General features: G+C 38.9%; 1 protein-coding gene across 3 annotated transcripts in view; it reads right to left on the bottom strand.

The window, feature by feature from the left end:
* Nucleotides 1–17,538, bottom strand: part of BMPER (BMP binding endothelial regulator) — a 151,979-nt gene that overhangs the window by 48,942 nt on the left and 85,499 nt on the right. For all 3 annotated transcript variants that reach the window (XM_015619660.3, XM_015619657.3, XM_019005800.2), the window contains 3 exons: nt 17,138–17,183; nt 8,625–8,954; nt 1,323–1,659 (listed from right to left, as the gene is read on the bottom strand). In XM_015619660.3, coding sequence (XP_015475146.1) covers nt 1,323–1,659; nt 8,625–8,954; nt 17,138–17,183 — 713 coding nt within the window. The remainder of the gene's footprint in view (nt 1–1,322; nt 1,660–8,624; nt 8,955–17,137; nt 17,184–17,538) is intronic.

Here is a 17,538-nt window from a genome sequence, read left to right as displayed (position 1 = left end):
TTTTTTTTGACTGTTGTAGCCAAAATATAAATCACTTTCTGCTGTGGTGTCAGGAAGTGTATTGCACTAAATTAATCATGAGCTACTTTAGAAAAGGAACAAAAAATCCACTGCAAAATTAAACAAATCTCTCTGTGACTGTTTTCCATTTGCATTGTCATCACTTACCTTTAAAGGACGATGGAAGTGAGATGGGAATGTTGCTGAAATGCATTTAACAGACCCTGTGTGTGTGTGTTAGTTTCTCTAGTGCTCTCTATTGTGCCTTCAGCCATTGGAAAAGATAAAGTATTATAACCTGCACAAAATATAATCTTTACTCTTTGCCAGGCTCCTAGCACAGGGATACACCACAGCAAAGTCTAGAGGCACACAGACTACAAGCCAAGCTGTATGTCTTCTTCTAGCATTTCCTAGTTGCAGATGTATTCTGCTGGATTAGATAAAAGTCTGTCTCATTATAAAAAAGAGGAAAGGCAATTCATAAGGGAAATCGAGTCATTCTAGAAAGCTTTTCCTAATAATTCAAATAGTTCAGTGGATGTGCCCAAAGTGGGGAAAGCTCGGAGCACAGAAATCAGGCAGCTCCACCCACAACCATACAACTGTGACTCAGCTTGCTCTTACCTTTTATGTCAGGCAATAAAAAGAATAGACAATTGTATTTACTGAGTGAGGGGTAAATAAACTCATGCCAATTAAATAACAGAAAATATGTCTTTGTGGTTTAGACTGTAAGCATTTTAAAGACAAAAGAATATTAAATAATTCACTCAGACAAAGATTCTAGATCCTCATCTGTCCTTCTTTTCTCCCAGGGCAGGACAGGCCATGCATGGAATTTTTTAACTCTCCCCTTTAAACTCTCAACCCACAAACCACACCATCTAAGAGGCATTAGACATATTTAATATCCCTGCTTTAATAAAATAATTTTCAAAATGTTTCTGGGAAGACACACTTCTGTGGACCACAAGCAATAGCAACTGAAGTCAGGCTCAACTTTACAACTGAGTTTGAAATCAGAGGGAGTTTACAAAAATGTTTTGAAGTCTCCTCCCCCTCTTTCTTCAGTCTCCAAAAATACTTTTTTCCCAAGTTTATCACAAGCCTGCCTGCCTTTTTCACTGTTGGCTGCTCAGATCTCTTTGCTCAGGACCATCTTCTGATTCTGGATTCAGAAAACCTCCCATAATATAAGCCTGTATATTAATTAGCAAAATCTCAAGACATGTTCAAGTGCTACTGACACAGAGCCTACTACGTGTTTTTTCTCTTCACAAAGTAACTTAGTACCTCCCTCCACAGCAAGCCACACTTACCTGTAAAACGTGGTATAGTCCACCGTGGAATGACAGCTCTGGAACTCCCACGCTTTGAGTTTCTGGCATTCCCGGTGAGCTCGGAGTTTCACCCTGACTGTCCCATGACAGAGCTCAGGTACGGGCTTCCTCTGTGGGCGGCTGCAGAACTCATTGGACTCCACACGCCAGGATTCAGCAAAGTCATCCACATCAAACTTAAAATTCCCGTCCCCCCCAATCAGGTCATCTCGTTTGTGCCCATTGTAATTGCCACACAGACCACAGAGTTTGCCTTTCAGATGAGGTGCAGCCATGACTTCCACAAAACTGTCTCCATCCCATGAGATTTCCAAGCCTAATAAAAAGATAAGACAAAAATGCACCCCAAAAAAAAAAAAAAAAAAAAGAAAAAAGAGAGAGAGAGAAGCAGGAATTGAGGATAACAAAATGCACCTTATGTTTGTGAAACAGTGTTAATGAGAACCTGAACAAAGCCATTGTCTTAGTTCTGAAAATACTGTTAGATTTCTATATAGCTCACAATAAGTGCCTCTGGCAACTGCAGTGTTTCTTAAATTACAGTCAATTACAATACATTCATGCCTATTTCTTCTTATTTCTGTTCCTTCTTGTTAATGAATAGGGTTATCCTATAAAATATGGAGCCAGGGCAGGATATCAATATCAAAGGAGGGCTCTTGAAAAATTCTGCCAATTGAATTTGCTATGGTAAATTTGTAGCTGATTTTGCAGGAGGCCCAGAATTTCAACCATTGTTACCCATTGCACAGATAGTGGTCATACAAAGATGCCAATGTCTCATGAGACTCCAGCTGTGACTTTATGTAAAACATCCTATTCTTGCCTACAAACCTGATCACTCGTTGTGGTGAATACAACTATTCCAATACAAGTTACTTTGTTTTGTGTGAATAAAAAGAGTTAAAAAAGATTACAACAAAGATATATCAGATTGGCAAAACCGTTGTAAGAAAGCATTCTGAACTGGATTCAAACTGTTCATTCAAAAGGTATTAATTACCAGTTTTTTGAAGTTGTCTGCATAAGTTAGCATCACTGAGAAATGATGATAAACATCTAACCTGAATCTAGTGGCTGGGATGTAAGGCCTCCACTACAATTTGCTTTACAGGAAGGTTTGGCACTTCTAGAACATCAAAATCAAAGTTACTTTTTGTGAGTGACATGCATTTTATCTGTACCCATCTAAAAGTTAGGTGTCTAGCTGAAGTCAGCTGTCTAGGCCCTTTGATGGAGTAAAATAGGCAGCTCTGGATCACCACAGGATTGTCTATTGCAGAGGGAATAAACTACTTCCTGAAAGTATTTCTGTTCCCAGCGATACTCTAGAGGGGCTAGAGATCATGTGGAGACTAAACTTCCAGTTTTTATCTGAGTGTCTGTAAATTAAACAAACTCCATTCTTTGAGGTGTAAATAGGCAGCTCATAAGGGAAAACAATTTTGATATCATTTGGGATAAAAAAAACAACAATAAACATTGCTGCTTAACTTCTACCCAAAAATGGCTTTTCTTGTAATTACTTCCAATGTCTCCTGAATGGTTCTATGTCACATCTGCAGGAACCCTGCATCTGAAGATAATTTTGTTAATGTTAACATATTCTCATAAAGTACCCATGAGCAGCCATTAGTTAAGGATAAACACAGGATCCTGCTTTTCAATAAGATAATCCTGATTTTACCCTGCTCCCCCTGCTTAACCAAGAATATCAAAGAGCATCACTCTGTGGTGCAGGACCAGGGCTTCACTCCAGCATTCTTTATTTGCTGTGTGAACTTCGCACCACCCTTTCCCCTTGTAAATTTGTGCTTGCACTGTGTGATCCAAATCCTGCCCTATCCTCATGTAAGTAATTAACATACCAGTGACTCAGTTCAAAGTTGGAACCCTTCCTTCAGCAACACATCCCATTGTCTCCTACGACAATTCCTACCCGCACTGCAAAGGAACTGGGTAAGGTTCAAGTTGAATTTATGGCTATAGAAGGGTTCATCCATCTTAACATCCTGCCCCAGTGCTTGTGTATGTTACACCATGTCTCCAAGGGTTTGGGGAATGATTTACTCATCAAGGCTGTGAAGGTAATTCTGCATCACCTGTCACTACAGTCTATTACACTGTTTGCTTACCACCATAAGTTAGCTATGGTAGCACAAATGTATCTTAAGCTAACTATGCCTGAAATCAGTTTCAAATTACCTCAGAAACCCAGCATGGATGGGGCCACTGTCTCCTCCTCCAAAGGCACTTTACACCCAGCCAGCTGAGAAATTGTGCAAGACTACAACTGTTAATGAGGCCAGCACAGTGGCAAGGGGGAAAGCTGCCTTTTAAGCTGCTTCATACATTATCATTGCTGGACAAATTCAAAATCCAGCTGTCTTTGCTTCTGACAACACTGAACAAAACAAAACACAGCTTGATTTGCAGACACAAGATTAATACTGCCGTGCTGGCACTTAGAAAATACTTGCTATTAACTTATAAACCAAGATTTCTTCAGACTTGAGAATCACATAAACTTTCTCAAAGTTTAAAGCATCAAGATCCAAATTCTCAGACAGAAATTTTCAGAAAATAACTATAGTTTTTAAGGTTGTGTTCAAGTTCTTCCCCCAGAGAAGCTCTCTACTTTAAACAAAGTCAGAAAAGACTGGCCAACAATTCTACCTTAAGTTTCCTTTTAGGAATACTTTTTTTCCTTAAGGCAAAACCTACTAACCTTCAGTGAAAATACATTAATTATGAAAGGTTAATTTGAAAAGTTTTCTGAATATTTATGTCCTCTTCACCCGAGTTAATTTACTTGTTCCATGTTGCTTCTGTAGACCTACAAAAGGAATGCAGGTATGCAGAAGAAGAATAACATAAAATTATGGCTTTTCTTCTCAGCATATAAAAATGCACATTTTTAAATCTAGAGATTCCTGTCTTGATTACTGGATTTCATTCAAGAGACTCACTGTGTAACTACCACATGAACTTACTTTCCTCTAGCTGGTATGGCTTAATTACACTTTATTCTGCTGTAATTGCTCAGATGGTAAGTGTAATTTCTGGCTTTGATGAACAGCCTAAAGGTTTCTGTCCACAACAGAGCTTGTTCCTTTTTGGAGTAATAAGGAAGGGTATTTAATCCTACATGTATGATAATTTTGTTGGAGCCTGATCACACTGTGCAGTGTGTGCCTTTTGTTTGTTCACAAGTATAAAGTCCAGTTAGTCTCTGTAAACCAGTAAGAGCTGTGACAGACAGGATTATGCTACAGAACAGTGCTTGAAATGGTCTCTTTGGCAGACAGAAACTGTTTGGAAGAGTTTCTTGGTGCCTATACTCCCCCTTTCTTCCCCTCTCTCAAAATGGATGAGTTTCCCATTCATTTGGACAAGAATCAGAATCCAAGGGAAGAGAAGCCAAAGGATGCAACATCTGTCCCATTTGGGGATGTGCAGAAAAGGAATATTCTCTGAGTTACTTTTTAATTTTTTCCAACTACCCCCTCTCTTTGAAGGATGCTTAACCTACTTGTTACTTGATTTCTTAACTTGGCACATCATCCATTTAAAAAAATTCCTTCTTGATTTATGTGTATCACACACTGAGTTCCCCATTATGGAAGCTCTCATCAATTGTTCTGCATGATTTTTTCATGGCATCCTTGAGATTTAAAGGCATCCTCAAGAACTGGCAAATGACCCTTCCCTAAAGATTCAATGCCAAAGTGGTACAGAAAAAGTGCAGCAAAGTGGCTTTGTGCCAAACAGAGTGCAGAAACAACAAAATGCTCATGCAATAGAGGAATAGATAAGTAGCACCAGCCCCGTGAAACTCTATTCTCATCTTTCTAACACAAATTTGGATAAGGACTCAACACATCCCAAGCACACCCATAGCTGTCAGTGCAGAGTGCAAGGACTGCTGCTGCGTGGCATCCAGGGCTACAGCTGGTGAGGAATTTAGCAACAAAACAGGTTTTCACTGGAAAATGCCAATTCATCAGAACTGAAATGCTTCAGGGAGACATATCGTATTCAATGAACTTCCAACACAGCACAGGCAAGGCTCCAAGCTGGTTTTCTGCCAGCTCGCCTGGTGGGCTGCCTGGAAGCCTGAGCAATCAGGGTATAAAACTCCAGGACTGCCCTGCCATGCACACTGCCCTGTAGCCAGGGACCACAAGACTTCCTGAAGCTTTGGGCTTCCCTGTTTTATCCAAGGCTCAATTCCCAGATCTGCAAAAGGAAAACCAAAATCCGTGGGAATGCTAGCTGAGCTGTAAGCACCAGACCCTGCATTTCCCAGCCCAATTTTACTTTGAATTTTATTTCTAGTACAGCAGTTTTGCTTATTTTTCATTACTTCCTCCCTCTTTTTTTCACCCTACACTGGGAAAACATATATTTTTTAAAAATCCATGTTTCCTTCTGAAACAGAAATTTCTCCAATTTTTTTCCCCCAGCACTCAGAACTTTCTGCAGAACAAAATGTTTGCCTTTAAACCAGTTCTACTCAGCACATTCTTCCTCTCTACAGCCTGTTGCTTGTCCTCTCCCAGCAAAATGTAGCCAGATCATTCTGCTACTTTTCAGGCCTTATGTGCTGAGGAAAGGAGGACTTGGCCCATCATACCATTGTATTCAGAAAGAAACCTGATCCTGCTCCGTTAAGGGGAGGAATTATTTAGGCAATAATATGCAGTGATTACACACTGTTTGGTATGTTGTCATGTGCCATGTTTGCACTTCCTCTGCCAACATATGGACAAGGATGTGTGTAGTCACTTATTAGGCTTGCACCAGAGACAAATGGAATAGCAGCAGGATTAGCTGTCATTCATCTTCAGTTGAAAACCTTTCCTTGGCTTGTGGTTGGCTAATGAAATCCACATCGCTTGAATTCATGGTGTTCAGCTGGCTGCAAAGAAAAACCCTCAAGATGCTTCTAATTAGAAGTTGTGAATAATGGTCAACTTGTGTGCATTTCACAGACAGCCACAAAAATCTGCATTGCCACTTTGAGGAATGAGCCCAGAGCCGGGATTCACATTATGTATGCAGACTCACTTTTCCAGAGGCTATATGAACAGGTGTCTAAATTCTCAGGTCAACAGTGGGTGCTAGTGTCCCCCTTGAAAAAAAATTACGCTAGATAATGAGTATGACTATGCGTCACGCTTGCGACCGTATCACTCCATAAGAAAGACTGGTTTCACTGCTTTCACATGGCATTTCATTGAATTAACAGTAAATAGTATTCTCACTGAAACAGTACTGTACTGTGTAAGTGAAATCTCTCAGGACTACAGTAGTACCTAACACATGCTAATGAGAAAGTTTTAAACTTCCCCTCAGTATTTATCTATACGAAGATACTATAGTTTCAGAACAGTTTATCAAAACAAAAGTAAGACCTCTGGTTTTGCATTTTGACAATTAATCTGTTTTCTAAGATTCAAAAGACTTGAGAGAATGCTATTTCCTTTCCCTGTTTCTAGAAATGAGGTAGTATATTCTATAAAGTTTCTAATTTCCTCTTGCTTTTGGTGCTGTAGACTTTGCTCCTTGCAGAAAACTTCTTACAAAGCAAGCCAAATAAGATGGCACTGAACAATAAATTAGGCCTTGTTTTTCAAGCCAATGTCTCCATTTTGCTGGATAACCCTAGTGAAATATTTCCATAATATTACAACCTAAACTCATAAACAACATTTTCAACTTAAGCACATTAAACTCAAGACATCTATAACTATTAATTTATATAATTGATCACCTTAACTGCAAGATATGTTGCTGAAACTTTTAAAAACATAATTTTATGTTTAAGAACTGATATCCTCTCTGTCCTTATCTGTAAGTATCAAATAGTACAGTCTGTTGAGTTTGTATGGCAAGATTTTGGAAGCAGAGAGCTACAGGGGTGGCTTCTGTGAGAAGCTGCCAGAAACTTCCCCCATGTCCAGTGAAGCCAATTGCAGCTGGCTCTCAGATGGACCAATTCCAGCTGGCTCCAAGATGGGCTCAGCTTTGGCAAAAGTGGTAGCACTTCTGGGATAACATGTTTAAGAAGAGGGAGAAAACCCCTGTGCAACTGCAGTCAGAAAGAGAAGGGAAAGTGCAAGATAAATTCTGCAGTCAGTGGAGAAGAAGGGAGAGGAGGCACTGGGGCAGATGCTCCCCTGCAGCCCAGGATGCAGACCACAGTGAGGCAAGGCCGCCCTCCTGCAGCCCACAAGGGTCCATGCTGGAGTAGAGATCCACCTGCATAACCCCACACTGGAGGAGATGGATGCCTACAGGAGACTGTGACCCTGCGGGAAGCCCATCCTGGAACCATGAAGAGAGGAACACACCCTAGAGCATATTTTCTAGCAAGACTTGTGATCTGATGGGGAAGCCACATTGGAGTCTGTTCCTGAAGGGCTGCAGCCTATGGAAGGGACTTCTGTTTTTAAAGTTTGTGAAGAAATGCAGTCCATGAGAGGGACTCGCATTGGAGAACTTTGCAGTGAACTTTCTTCTGTGGAAGGGACCCCATGCTGGAGCAAGGAATGAGTGTGAGGAGTCCTCCCCCTGAGGAGGAAGAACTGGTAGATACAATATCTGATGGACTGTCTGAACCCCATTCCCAATTCCCCCTACACCACTCAGGACAGGAGGAGATAGAATGAGGAGTAAATTTTAGCTTGTGAAGAAGGGAGTGTGGAGGTTTTTTGAAGATTCTACTTCATTTCTTATTATCCTACCCTAATGTTATTGGCAATAAATTAAACTAATTTCCCCAAATTCAGTCTATTTTTTGTATGATGGGAATTACTGAGTGATCTCTACCAGTTCTTATCTTGAACCATGAGTCTTCCACTCTATTTTCTCTTCTCTGTCCAGGTGAGGATGGGAGAGTTACAGTGGCTTTGGTGGGCATGTTTGGCTGATGTCCAGCCAGGGTCAATCCACCATAATCTCCATAGCCACTTTTAAGTTACTGGAAGTGAAAGTCATGGCACATTTGTCTATTCAGGCAGCTAATTGTCAGCTGCAGAATGAAACACAGCTTACCAATATCCTGCAGACTTCAAATTCATAGCTGGGATTTCTGTCTGCTTGTGGGATGCGGGAATTTTGAAGGAGCTGTGGGCTTCTCTGATCTCTAAATAGTAATAATGATTTTTATTACTGCTATCATGTTTTTTTACTGACTACTGTTCATGTTGAACTTTGGAAGTTCTTCACAGAGAAAGAAGTCACACACACAAACACACACACATATACTTGTCCTACCTGCTTTGGTTGTCACTTTCAGCAAATAACCATCCAAATCGATCTGAAATTGTGGTGTCTCGCAAGGTAGTGAAATTCGAGTCCCATTCCACTTCACTGTGAGGTGCTGCTGGAGGCTGATTGTGCTTCTGCCCAACACAAGGTCCACTGACTTTGTCCAGGAGAAAGAACGGGTCCGACGGGCATCGTTTTTTACCAGCACCTGAAAGGGTGAGGCAGAGGAGGAGCAGTCTTTCGTCAAAACGTACTGACATGTTCCCTGAAAGTTAAATGTCCGTCCATCAAAAGTGTTGTAGTGAGGATCTCCAAACACAGTGCAAACTCCAGGCTCTGCAGGTGAGTGAGAAAAAAAAGTGCCATATCAGGATCAAAGTTGGAAAAAAGCAGTAGATAAGAACTTAGAGATCCTGCTCTCACCTAATCTATCTGCTCTCCAGGGTAGACTGGTGCCCACTAGGATTAAATAAATCTTTAAAAAACAAAAACTTCATTGCTTTAGAAGTCTTTCCCAAAGTGGTTGGTAACCAAAGGCCAGTTCATCCCTGGGGCAGCATAGGAAGGCTAACCTGTAGCTTTGTCTCTAAAACATAATGTACAGTCTACGTAGTAACCTACAGTATGTAAGTTATTAAAATGCCTGTAAGCTTTTTCAAATTTCAGTGCCTCCCTGAAATTAAAAACCATCAGATCACTTTAGCAGGAGCTGGTTCAGTTCATATTTTATATATACACACTTATACATAATGTACATTTATAAACTAGGTGTGTTTAAATGTTTTTTCCCCAAAATACATATAGAACCAGCATCTTTATTCAGTGTTACAAGCTACTGTATATGCTGTTCATACAGAACTGACTTGTAGTTACTGATATCACCACCAACTAAAAGTCACTAGTACATGACTAACATGATGCAATGATTGCCAAAGAGCATGGTGTCTCTACCAATCATTTATGTCATTACAAATGGATGGAGATCTCTTATGGATATTTGAAGCCATAAAATGCTCAGAGAAGTCACAGCTCAAAGACAGAGCATTTCTATCTTCATTGCAATTATGCTGAGTTACCCTGCAGCTACCCAGCAACTGATTGAATTGTCTCACAACCAAAGATAGCAGCAAATACATTTGCCTTGCAGCCTTCTGGTATAACAATAGATTCTAACCACATTGCTGCTGTTCCTGGAAGAAGGAGTCTCAAGACAGAGAAATGCACACTGCTATATTGCCAGTTGTATACCCATGGGCTAAGGCTGCTTTTGAAAGATGATGCCTGTTTAACTAACAATGGCTTGCTTGAAAAAAACAGCTTAAAAAAGCCAAATTCAAATCTACAAAAAAAAAGGAGACATGAATGTTATGGAGAAGGGGAAGGGAATTGCTCCTGTGGAGTGAAATACAATTCTAACTACACAATACACCTTTCCCAACATAGTTTTTCAGCCTAGCCAGAGTGCAATGCTAAAGTAACTGTAACCTTTCTGGTGTTTTTCTAGCTGTAAGGAGAGCTCAAGGAAACCTACATGGAGACACAGCAAATGGAGCTGAAGGAGACCCCAGGAGACATTACCTTCTTCTTCTCCAGCTGCAATGAAGAACCACCTCCACCTATATGAATCCTGACATACATTTATCTAACCTGCCCATAAAGAGCAGTAGTAACAACAATTCCATTGTCACCTCTGGCAACCTGTTTCAACCTGTTTCAACCTACTGCAAGAAATGTCTTCTTAAAGCCTCATCTCACTTTCCCCTCACCACATGATGCAGAGCCGTCACAGAGCAGGTCCCTGGGTGATTTGTACTTTACCCCTAATTGGCCACATGCATGCTTCTTTAGCTAAGCCAGTAACTCATCTTGGCATCATTATGACCCATCTTTACTGCTTCTGGCAACTAGGGACCAAAAGTTTCAATTCCTCAAGGACATCATGTTGACAACTCCATCAGAAATCAAAATGATCCTTATTTGATGAACATCTTCAGAAAACAGATTTAAAGCAGACCCTGAAAACCAAGACATTTAGGCAAGAGAGTGCTTTTAAAAATGTGCACTTCTCTGAGTTTTATTTTCCTCGCTGATAGCAATAAGGATGTCCATAACTGCTTTCCAAAGTTCATTAAAAGATTAATTGATTCTCCAAAATTGGAACGAACCATATGGCTTTTAATTAACAACATCATTTTTACCAATAGGAAACATAATCTATAGATTTTGTATGGAGACCATCTGACTTTACCCATTAGCAAATCATACTATCATGTTTCTAATTTCCTTATGTATACATCCAAGTATCTGCATGACGAGTACTAAGATACATGTTATTACCAGCTCAGATTATACTTCAGCTATTCCAGCTTCAATTTTTCCTTAAATTTAATGACAACTTTCATGAAAGCAAGGAAATTATCAAAATAAAACAAACCATCAGCCAAACATCAGTGAAGACTCTAGAGGAAATATCTGATTTTTCTCTTGTTTCTAAAGGACAAGAATGCGGACATGTTATACATGTTTTTAACCAATCTGTTGGGAGGAGGAGGCTGATTCTTCACCTAAGCAAGTGACTAAGAGGAAAGACATGAGAAGAACAAACATAATTTAGAGATGTGCAAGTAAAATTGATAGTGCCAATGGGATCCAAAGAAAATATTTATTTTTAATTTCTAATGTGTTATGCAGAGTAATGTTGTTTTATGTTATGCTACATCGTGTCACGTCATATGTCAACTTGATGCTGTGCACTTAAAAATGTATTTTGGACTGGATAGCTGAAGGTCTGATCCAAATTTTGCTGTTTTCTTTAATAACCAAGGAAATGGAGGAGGGAAAATCCACCTAAAAACCATCTGAATAATTGATTCTCTGATATCACTGTGTAAAACATTCTTGAAAGGTTTGCTAAAATTGTGGGATTTAAAAATAAATCCACACCCTGCGAAAGTGTGTGCGATAACTCAGGCACTGCCAGTAAGAAAAACTGGTTGGCCTAGAAATAAACCTTAAATACTGGGTGTAATAAGACTGCAAAAGACCCATCAACATGAAAAGAATTCCTGCCATTTTTAGCTTTTGGGTTGTTGTTTATTTCCTTTTGGAAGAGTTTCAATCACATCATATTTTATGGTTTGCTTCTTCTCTTTTTTTTTTTTTTTTTCTTTTTTCCCCTCCTTCAACAACCAGTCTTTTTACTTGGCAATTTTTGAAATCTATTGGAAGCACTGATCTGCAGTTAGGATTGTGTGTGACTTGTTTCTCTATTGGGACATAACAGATGAAGAGGTGCTGCTGCATCACCAAAGTTACGTTCCCCAGCCATGGAGTATGAATTTTGCAAGCTTATAGTAACAAGGCATAGGGTCACAGGTGTAGGTCTTTCCCTTTTTTTCCCCTACAGTAAATTGTTCCCAGCTTATTGCCAACACTCCGTGTGTCAGCTAAGGTAGAGCTAGAAAAGGGCAATTCTATACAATAGAATTTAGATTAGGGACTTTCTTATCTAGACATGATTTCTTTTAATTTAGTAACCTTTGATAGAAATATTTTCTGTAAATTTTTCCAGTCCAAAAATGGTTTTAGCATCTACAACATCCTTGGGCAAAGGAAATGAAGAATCATTGCTTCTTCCTCATTTTGAAAGTGGCATTCATGATCTTTGTGTCGTTTTTTGCTCATCTAGACGTGCACATGAATGCAAATTTACCCATTCCCTCTCTATCCTTGAAAAACACAGGTTTTTCAAAGGAGGGCCCCAGAGCTATGTTTAGGAGGCTGTGATTTTTAAAACACTTCAGACACTTAACTCTCATTAAACATTATTGAGAGCTGGATGCAAACACCACTAAACCTCTTTTGGAAATCATGCATGTTGCCTCCTAATCAATATTCAGACATTCTGGCATTCATAAAAGCTTTTGGGAGCTTGGCAGTTTTCACATTTGTTTTTTAAGCAACTAAATGCGGACTTCACACTTTTACATTTGACTAAAATATTAAACTACGTGTGATTAATGCAGTTTGCTTAGCTCCCACCTAGGGCTCTACAGCTTACTTGCAAACTAATAATAGTATTTAGGTGCTAAAAGTGAATACTATAGAACTGTTGGCATGTTTTTCTTGAATTTTCAAATCATGTTCCCAATTCAAATGAAATAGTGACTTTCATTAGAAAAGGGAGTGTTTTTGAAAACACATGTAGCTGTACAAAAAAAAGGAAGCTAAAAAAGCAAGAGCATGGAAAAGAACACATTAGCATTTCCTAAGTTTCAACATACTCTCATAAAGAAAAAAAAAATCACAACCTGTTTGGCCAATGTGGAGGGATAAAAGTCTGAAAGACCACTCATTTCTATTAACTAGTACGCTGAGTACAGGTAAGAACCACTTATTAAACTAACAGGTTGCCAAAAAGTACCTTTCTGCCTTCCACCCAGTGCCTCAATTCCCCCAGACAGTATTTTGCCTTTTTAGAAAGGCAAAATATATATACTGCGTGACGGAGGCCAGACAGACAGTCAGTACACACATCCTGACCAGCCAAGAGCACAAGCACATTGGCTGGGCAATTAACACACTTGTAGCTCCAGACCAGCCACAGGATATATTGTCTCTAGCTGGGTTTATTATTTGTTGGGACATAAAGGAAATGGGACACAAATCCATAGGAAACCAGGCTCTGTTAGTTCTGGTACTCATGGAATAGCTTGTTTTGTTTTTTCAGGAGATCAGAGCAGTCAATTGAAGTCCAAGATGTCCAGATGTCTGGTCACACTCTGCTGGGCTTGTAGGTAGTTAAGAGTGGCCAAGAAAAATATGCTTTAAATTGTAACTAAAATCGGTTTGGACACTTTCTAAGTAAGAAGAAGGAGGAAAAAACACAAGTTTACCAGTGAAGGCTGTTCTGGTTGTAGATCTATAATTCAAAAATAGCTCAGCTTTTTAAAAATAAAATGCAACTTTGAATGTAATTAGCCCGTATGCTGAATTAGGCCCTAAATCAAACAGAACATTATTGACTTCTAAAAACTAGCTACAGAACATGCATAACAGAATTTCATAGGTTTTCTGTAAAAACTGCATAGCCATAGAGGACTTTTCCTCATAACTGCTGCATAGGGCAGCTTGATATAATACACATTACAAGGTGTGGTGTCAAAATCTCCACAGGAGTCTTTATGGTCTATTTCATAAATAAAATAGCTATTCCAATTTGTCCAAATACATATTTATACAGTAGACCATCACAGCTGAAATGGGAGGTAAATTATGAACAGTGTTCCAGTATGAATAAACAATTGCAGCCTTTTTGCTGCTTTATTTCTTCATGGAAAGGAAATAACAGAAAAAAACAGGAACCTATGTGGTTCTTCAGTCCCACTTCCTTCTCTCACAGGTACCCGCAATGCATAACCTCACTTTGTTTCTTTTTCTTTTTTTTTCCTATTCTTTGAAAGTCAGTGCTTTTATCAGTAATTCTATAAAAACACATAAAAAGGATGCAGGACCAAGTGGAATACCAACCTCGTAATCCTAAGGTAGGTTCAAATGCCCTTGAATTTGGTTTAGCTCAGTTGACCATTCTGTCAATTAAAAAAGCTGTGGAATGATTTGTGATGAATTACATTTTCTGTCCCAAAAGCAGCCTTTATTGCAAGATTAATCATGTGTACTGTAGATGTAAACCTAGATGACTGCAATCCACTTTGAAAAAACTTCATCCACAAAATCTCACAACTGATGTAAGATTGTGCTAGGACTATTAATAATGATTAAAGTGTATCTACGTGATTTTAGTAAAAAAATTTCATCCTGTGTACTGTAATTTCAACAGGACCTATGAATTCTTCCTTGTCAAGAACAAAGATTTTTACTTCCACTGTAAGTTCCTATCTTTGTCTGAAGTTAAGAGAAGTCTGTTAATGTTATTTGAACTCAGGTTTAGTTTTTTTCTTATTTTTAATATGAAAATGACCTTGGTCTAACATAGGATTACTAATTTATGGAATTGACGTCAGTGGTGATTTTTCTAAATCAAGCCCAAAAGAGTACATTTCATTACATTTTTACAGCAGCATAAACTAAACTGTTGAATTTTCCACTGGTATGACCACTGTGTTTAATTAGTGATAACTGTATGCCAGCCATGGAGCTTAAAAAGCAACATGCCAAAACTAACTATAGTTAACTTCAGCAACAGTAGACAAAAGAGACTCTCCAGCCCTTTAATAGACGAGGTACTTTTTCTCTTTGCAACAAACTGCTTTGAAAAGAATCCTTTGATTATTTTTTTTTTCCAGTTTAAAGTGTATTCTTTCACAACGTGACTGGTTTTGACCCACTTCATAGAAATTGGCTGCATTTAAACTGTACTCAAGGCTCCCCCGTGTACAGTATGTTCTTGTACCTCCCTATGTTGTTTTTACTTAGGAAAATTAATATCTGCTGGAGCGCCAGAAATGTTTGGTGTGCTAGTATGTAGAGACAGGATCAGGATCAACATGAGTGAGTGGGTGAGGGAAGGGGCTGTGTGTACATCTTATCAGAAACTGGCTGAATTAGCAAAGTTTCCAATTCCTGTCAGATGGTAGTTGTGATGAGACTTACAGCACTTCTTCTGCAAAGGTGGGATTAATTCTTTGCAAATGGCAAATGTTAAAACATCTAGTGGTAGCCACCACTTCTGTATAACACTGTATTTAAGCTCCTTGATTACATTCTCTGTAAAATCCAAGAGTGTCCTGTTAATCACAAAAGTTTGGAATTAGCTCTTCTCCAAGTATTAAAATAGGTCTATAGTGAGATAATTCTGTAAAAAAAAAAAAGAAAGACCCCTCTGTTTCAGGTGCAACAGTGGAGCATAGGACTGTGTGACAGGACACCGAGCCTCCTAGGCTCAAGCACAGGCAGTGCAATGCAGACCCTTGATTCCTTGATCCCTTCCCATAAGGGAACAAGGTTGTTTATCCTGTGGGCAGACCTAATAGCAGGCTGCCAGTACATAGAAAGAGGTCATTGGGAAGATGCAGCCAGGCTCTTTACAGATCTGCATGGCAGAAGGACAAGCAATAATGATCTGACCTTAATTTAACATGTTTGTAGTCATGATTATTCCCTTCCTTTATCATCAAGAAGTTTTGAGATTTTAGATAACCTGGCTCCTAGATAAGTTATTTTAACGCTGAAGAACTGTCATTTTTGCCTCCTTCTCCCATGAAACAATTATCACAAGTCATCACTCAGGCAGCATTTCTGAAGGAGTCACTGTACTGTCTTCTTTTCAGCCTCTGAAAGTAAAGGGTCTCCTGTGCTTTGAGGCAATGACTGGCCCCATCTTTTCCTCCCCGCTTATGTTACAGAAGAACCCACGAAGAGCACATGAGAAAGGTTAAATGAGACTGAAACATAAAAAAAAGAGGCAAGATAGAGATTGATAAATCAATTATACTAATGGTATGTCACATCTGAGCAAAGGTCTATACAAATCTCTTCTCCTTTAAAACTGAGCTAACATGAAATCAACTGCTAGTCAGTTGAATCCTCTTTCATTTCTTCCTCTGCTCAGTATTATTTCAAGTGTTTCTGAGGTTGTCCCTTGTATTTACTCTATTTTGATAATGAAGACTTGCAGGCTAGATTTATTTTATCCCAAGATACATGTTTCAAAATGAATGAGCCCCAGAGTGAAAAAACAGATATTTAGCATATGGGATTTGTGCAATTCAAGAGAACCCAGAAGTGAGTTGAACAGCAAAACCATTTGATTTTAGGCAAAAGAACAGGAACACTTTATTCTTGCAAAAGCCTTCCTATAGGTCATAAAACCCCATTTTAGCAGTCTGTCCCTATTTGGTAAAATACTTAAATATGTACTGAAGGAAATACGTAATGGTATCTTGTTAACTTCAGGTCTCCCAGTTGAATAGAACAAGCTGAAAGATAAGTATTTGAGTAAGTCCTTTGCTGACTGGGAGGGTGATACTGCAATTTAATGATCATTCCTGAAGAGAGGAGTAAAGGGATTAGAATGTAAGAACTGAACTAAACATCATAAACAAAGAAGAATAGTTTTCTATTCTACTTTCCACTGCTGCCCCAGACTGTGTCTGATATTTCTGCACACCTTTTTTTAACTCTCACAAATCATCTTCAAAGGTGTGATTATGTATGCACATAGCTGGACTGTTAGTTATAGGTGTAAAAGGTACCCAAGTCCTAAAGTTATAACTCCATTCATTTTCTTGCTTTATTGCCTACAAATTTCACAGACCAACTATATCTTTCAAAATGCAGCACCACAGATTTGACAAAATAGCATCATTTTGAAAAATAAAATAAAAACAAAATCTTGTTTTAAAATTACAGATTTATAGGAGGCATAATCCATGGCTAAAAATAATCACTTGCCCTTTAGCTACCTCTAAAAAGAAAGCAGAAAAGCAAACATATTATTATATAGTTATTTTCTCTGAAAGAATAAAAAAGAATTTAAAGAATGTGAAGAAATAACTTACTTTCAGTGCAAATTGGACAGCATCCTTTTCTGTTCAGGATTTTACCCTAATTGGGAGAAAGACAGGCTGTTTTAATGAAAGAGTTCTTGGACCAATGACTGTGTCATGTTGTAAGACTGGATAAGCCTTTGAAAATAATTCAAGTTGTGTTTGAACTCAGTGCCCTGGTTACAACTTCAAATATCAGGTGCTAAAAACAGAACATTCAACGAACTCCCTGGCAGTCTTATAAGAAATTAAATATTAAAAGGTTTCTTTGTTACTACTTTTCTCTTTAGAGGGAAGAAGAAGGGAGAGAAGGGAGGGGAGGAAGGATGGGGGGAGGAAGGCAGGAAAGCAGGCAGGCAGGAAGGCAGGCAGGAAGGCAGGAAGGAAGGAAGGAAGGAAGGAAGGAAGGAAGG

The sequence above is a fragment of the Parus major genome, chromosome 2 (genome assembly GCF_001522545.3).
Source record: "Parus major isolate Abel chromosome 2, Parus_major1.1, whole genome shotgun sequence".
NCBI classification, from domain to species: Eukaryota; Metazoa; Chordata; class Aves; order Passeriformes; family Paridae; genus Parus; species Parus major.
The sequence above is the reverse complement of the archived record's forward strand: the minus strand, read 5'-3'. Positions and strand labels throughout refer to the sequence as shown.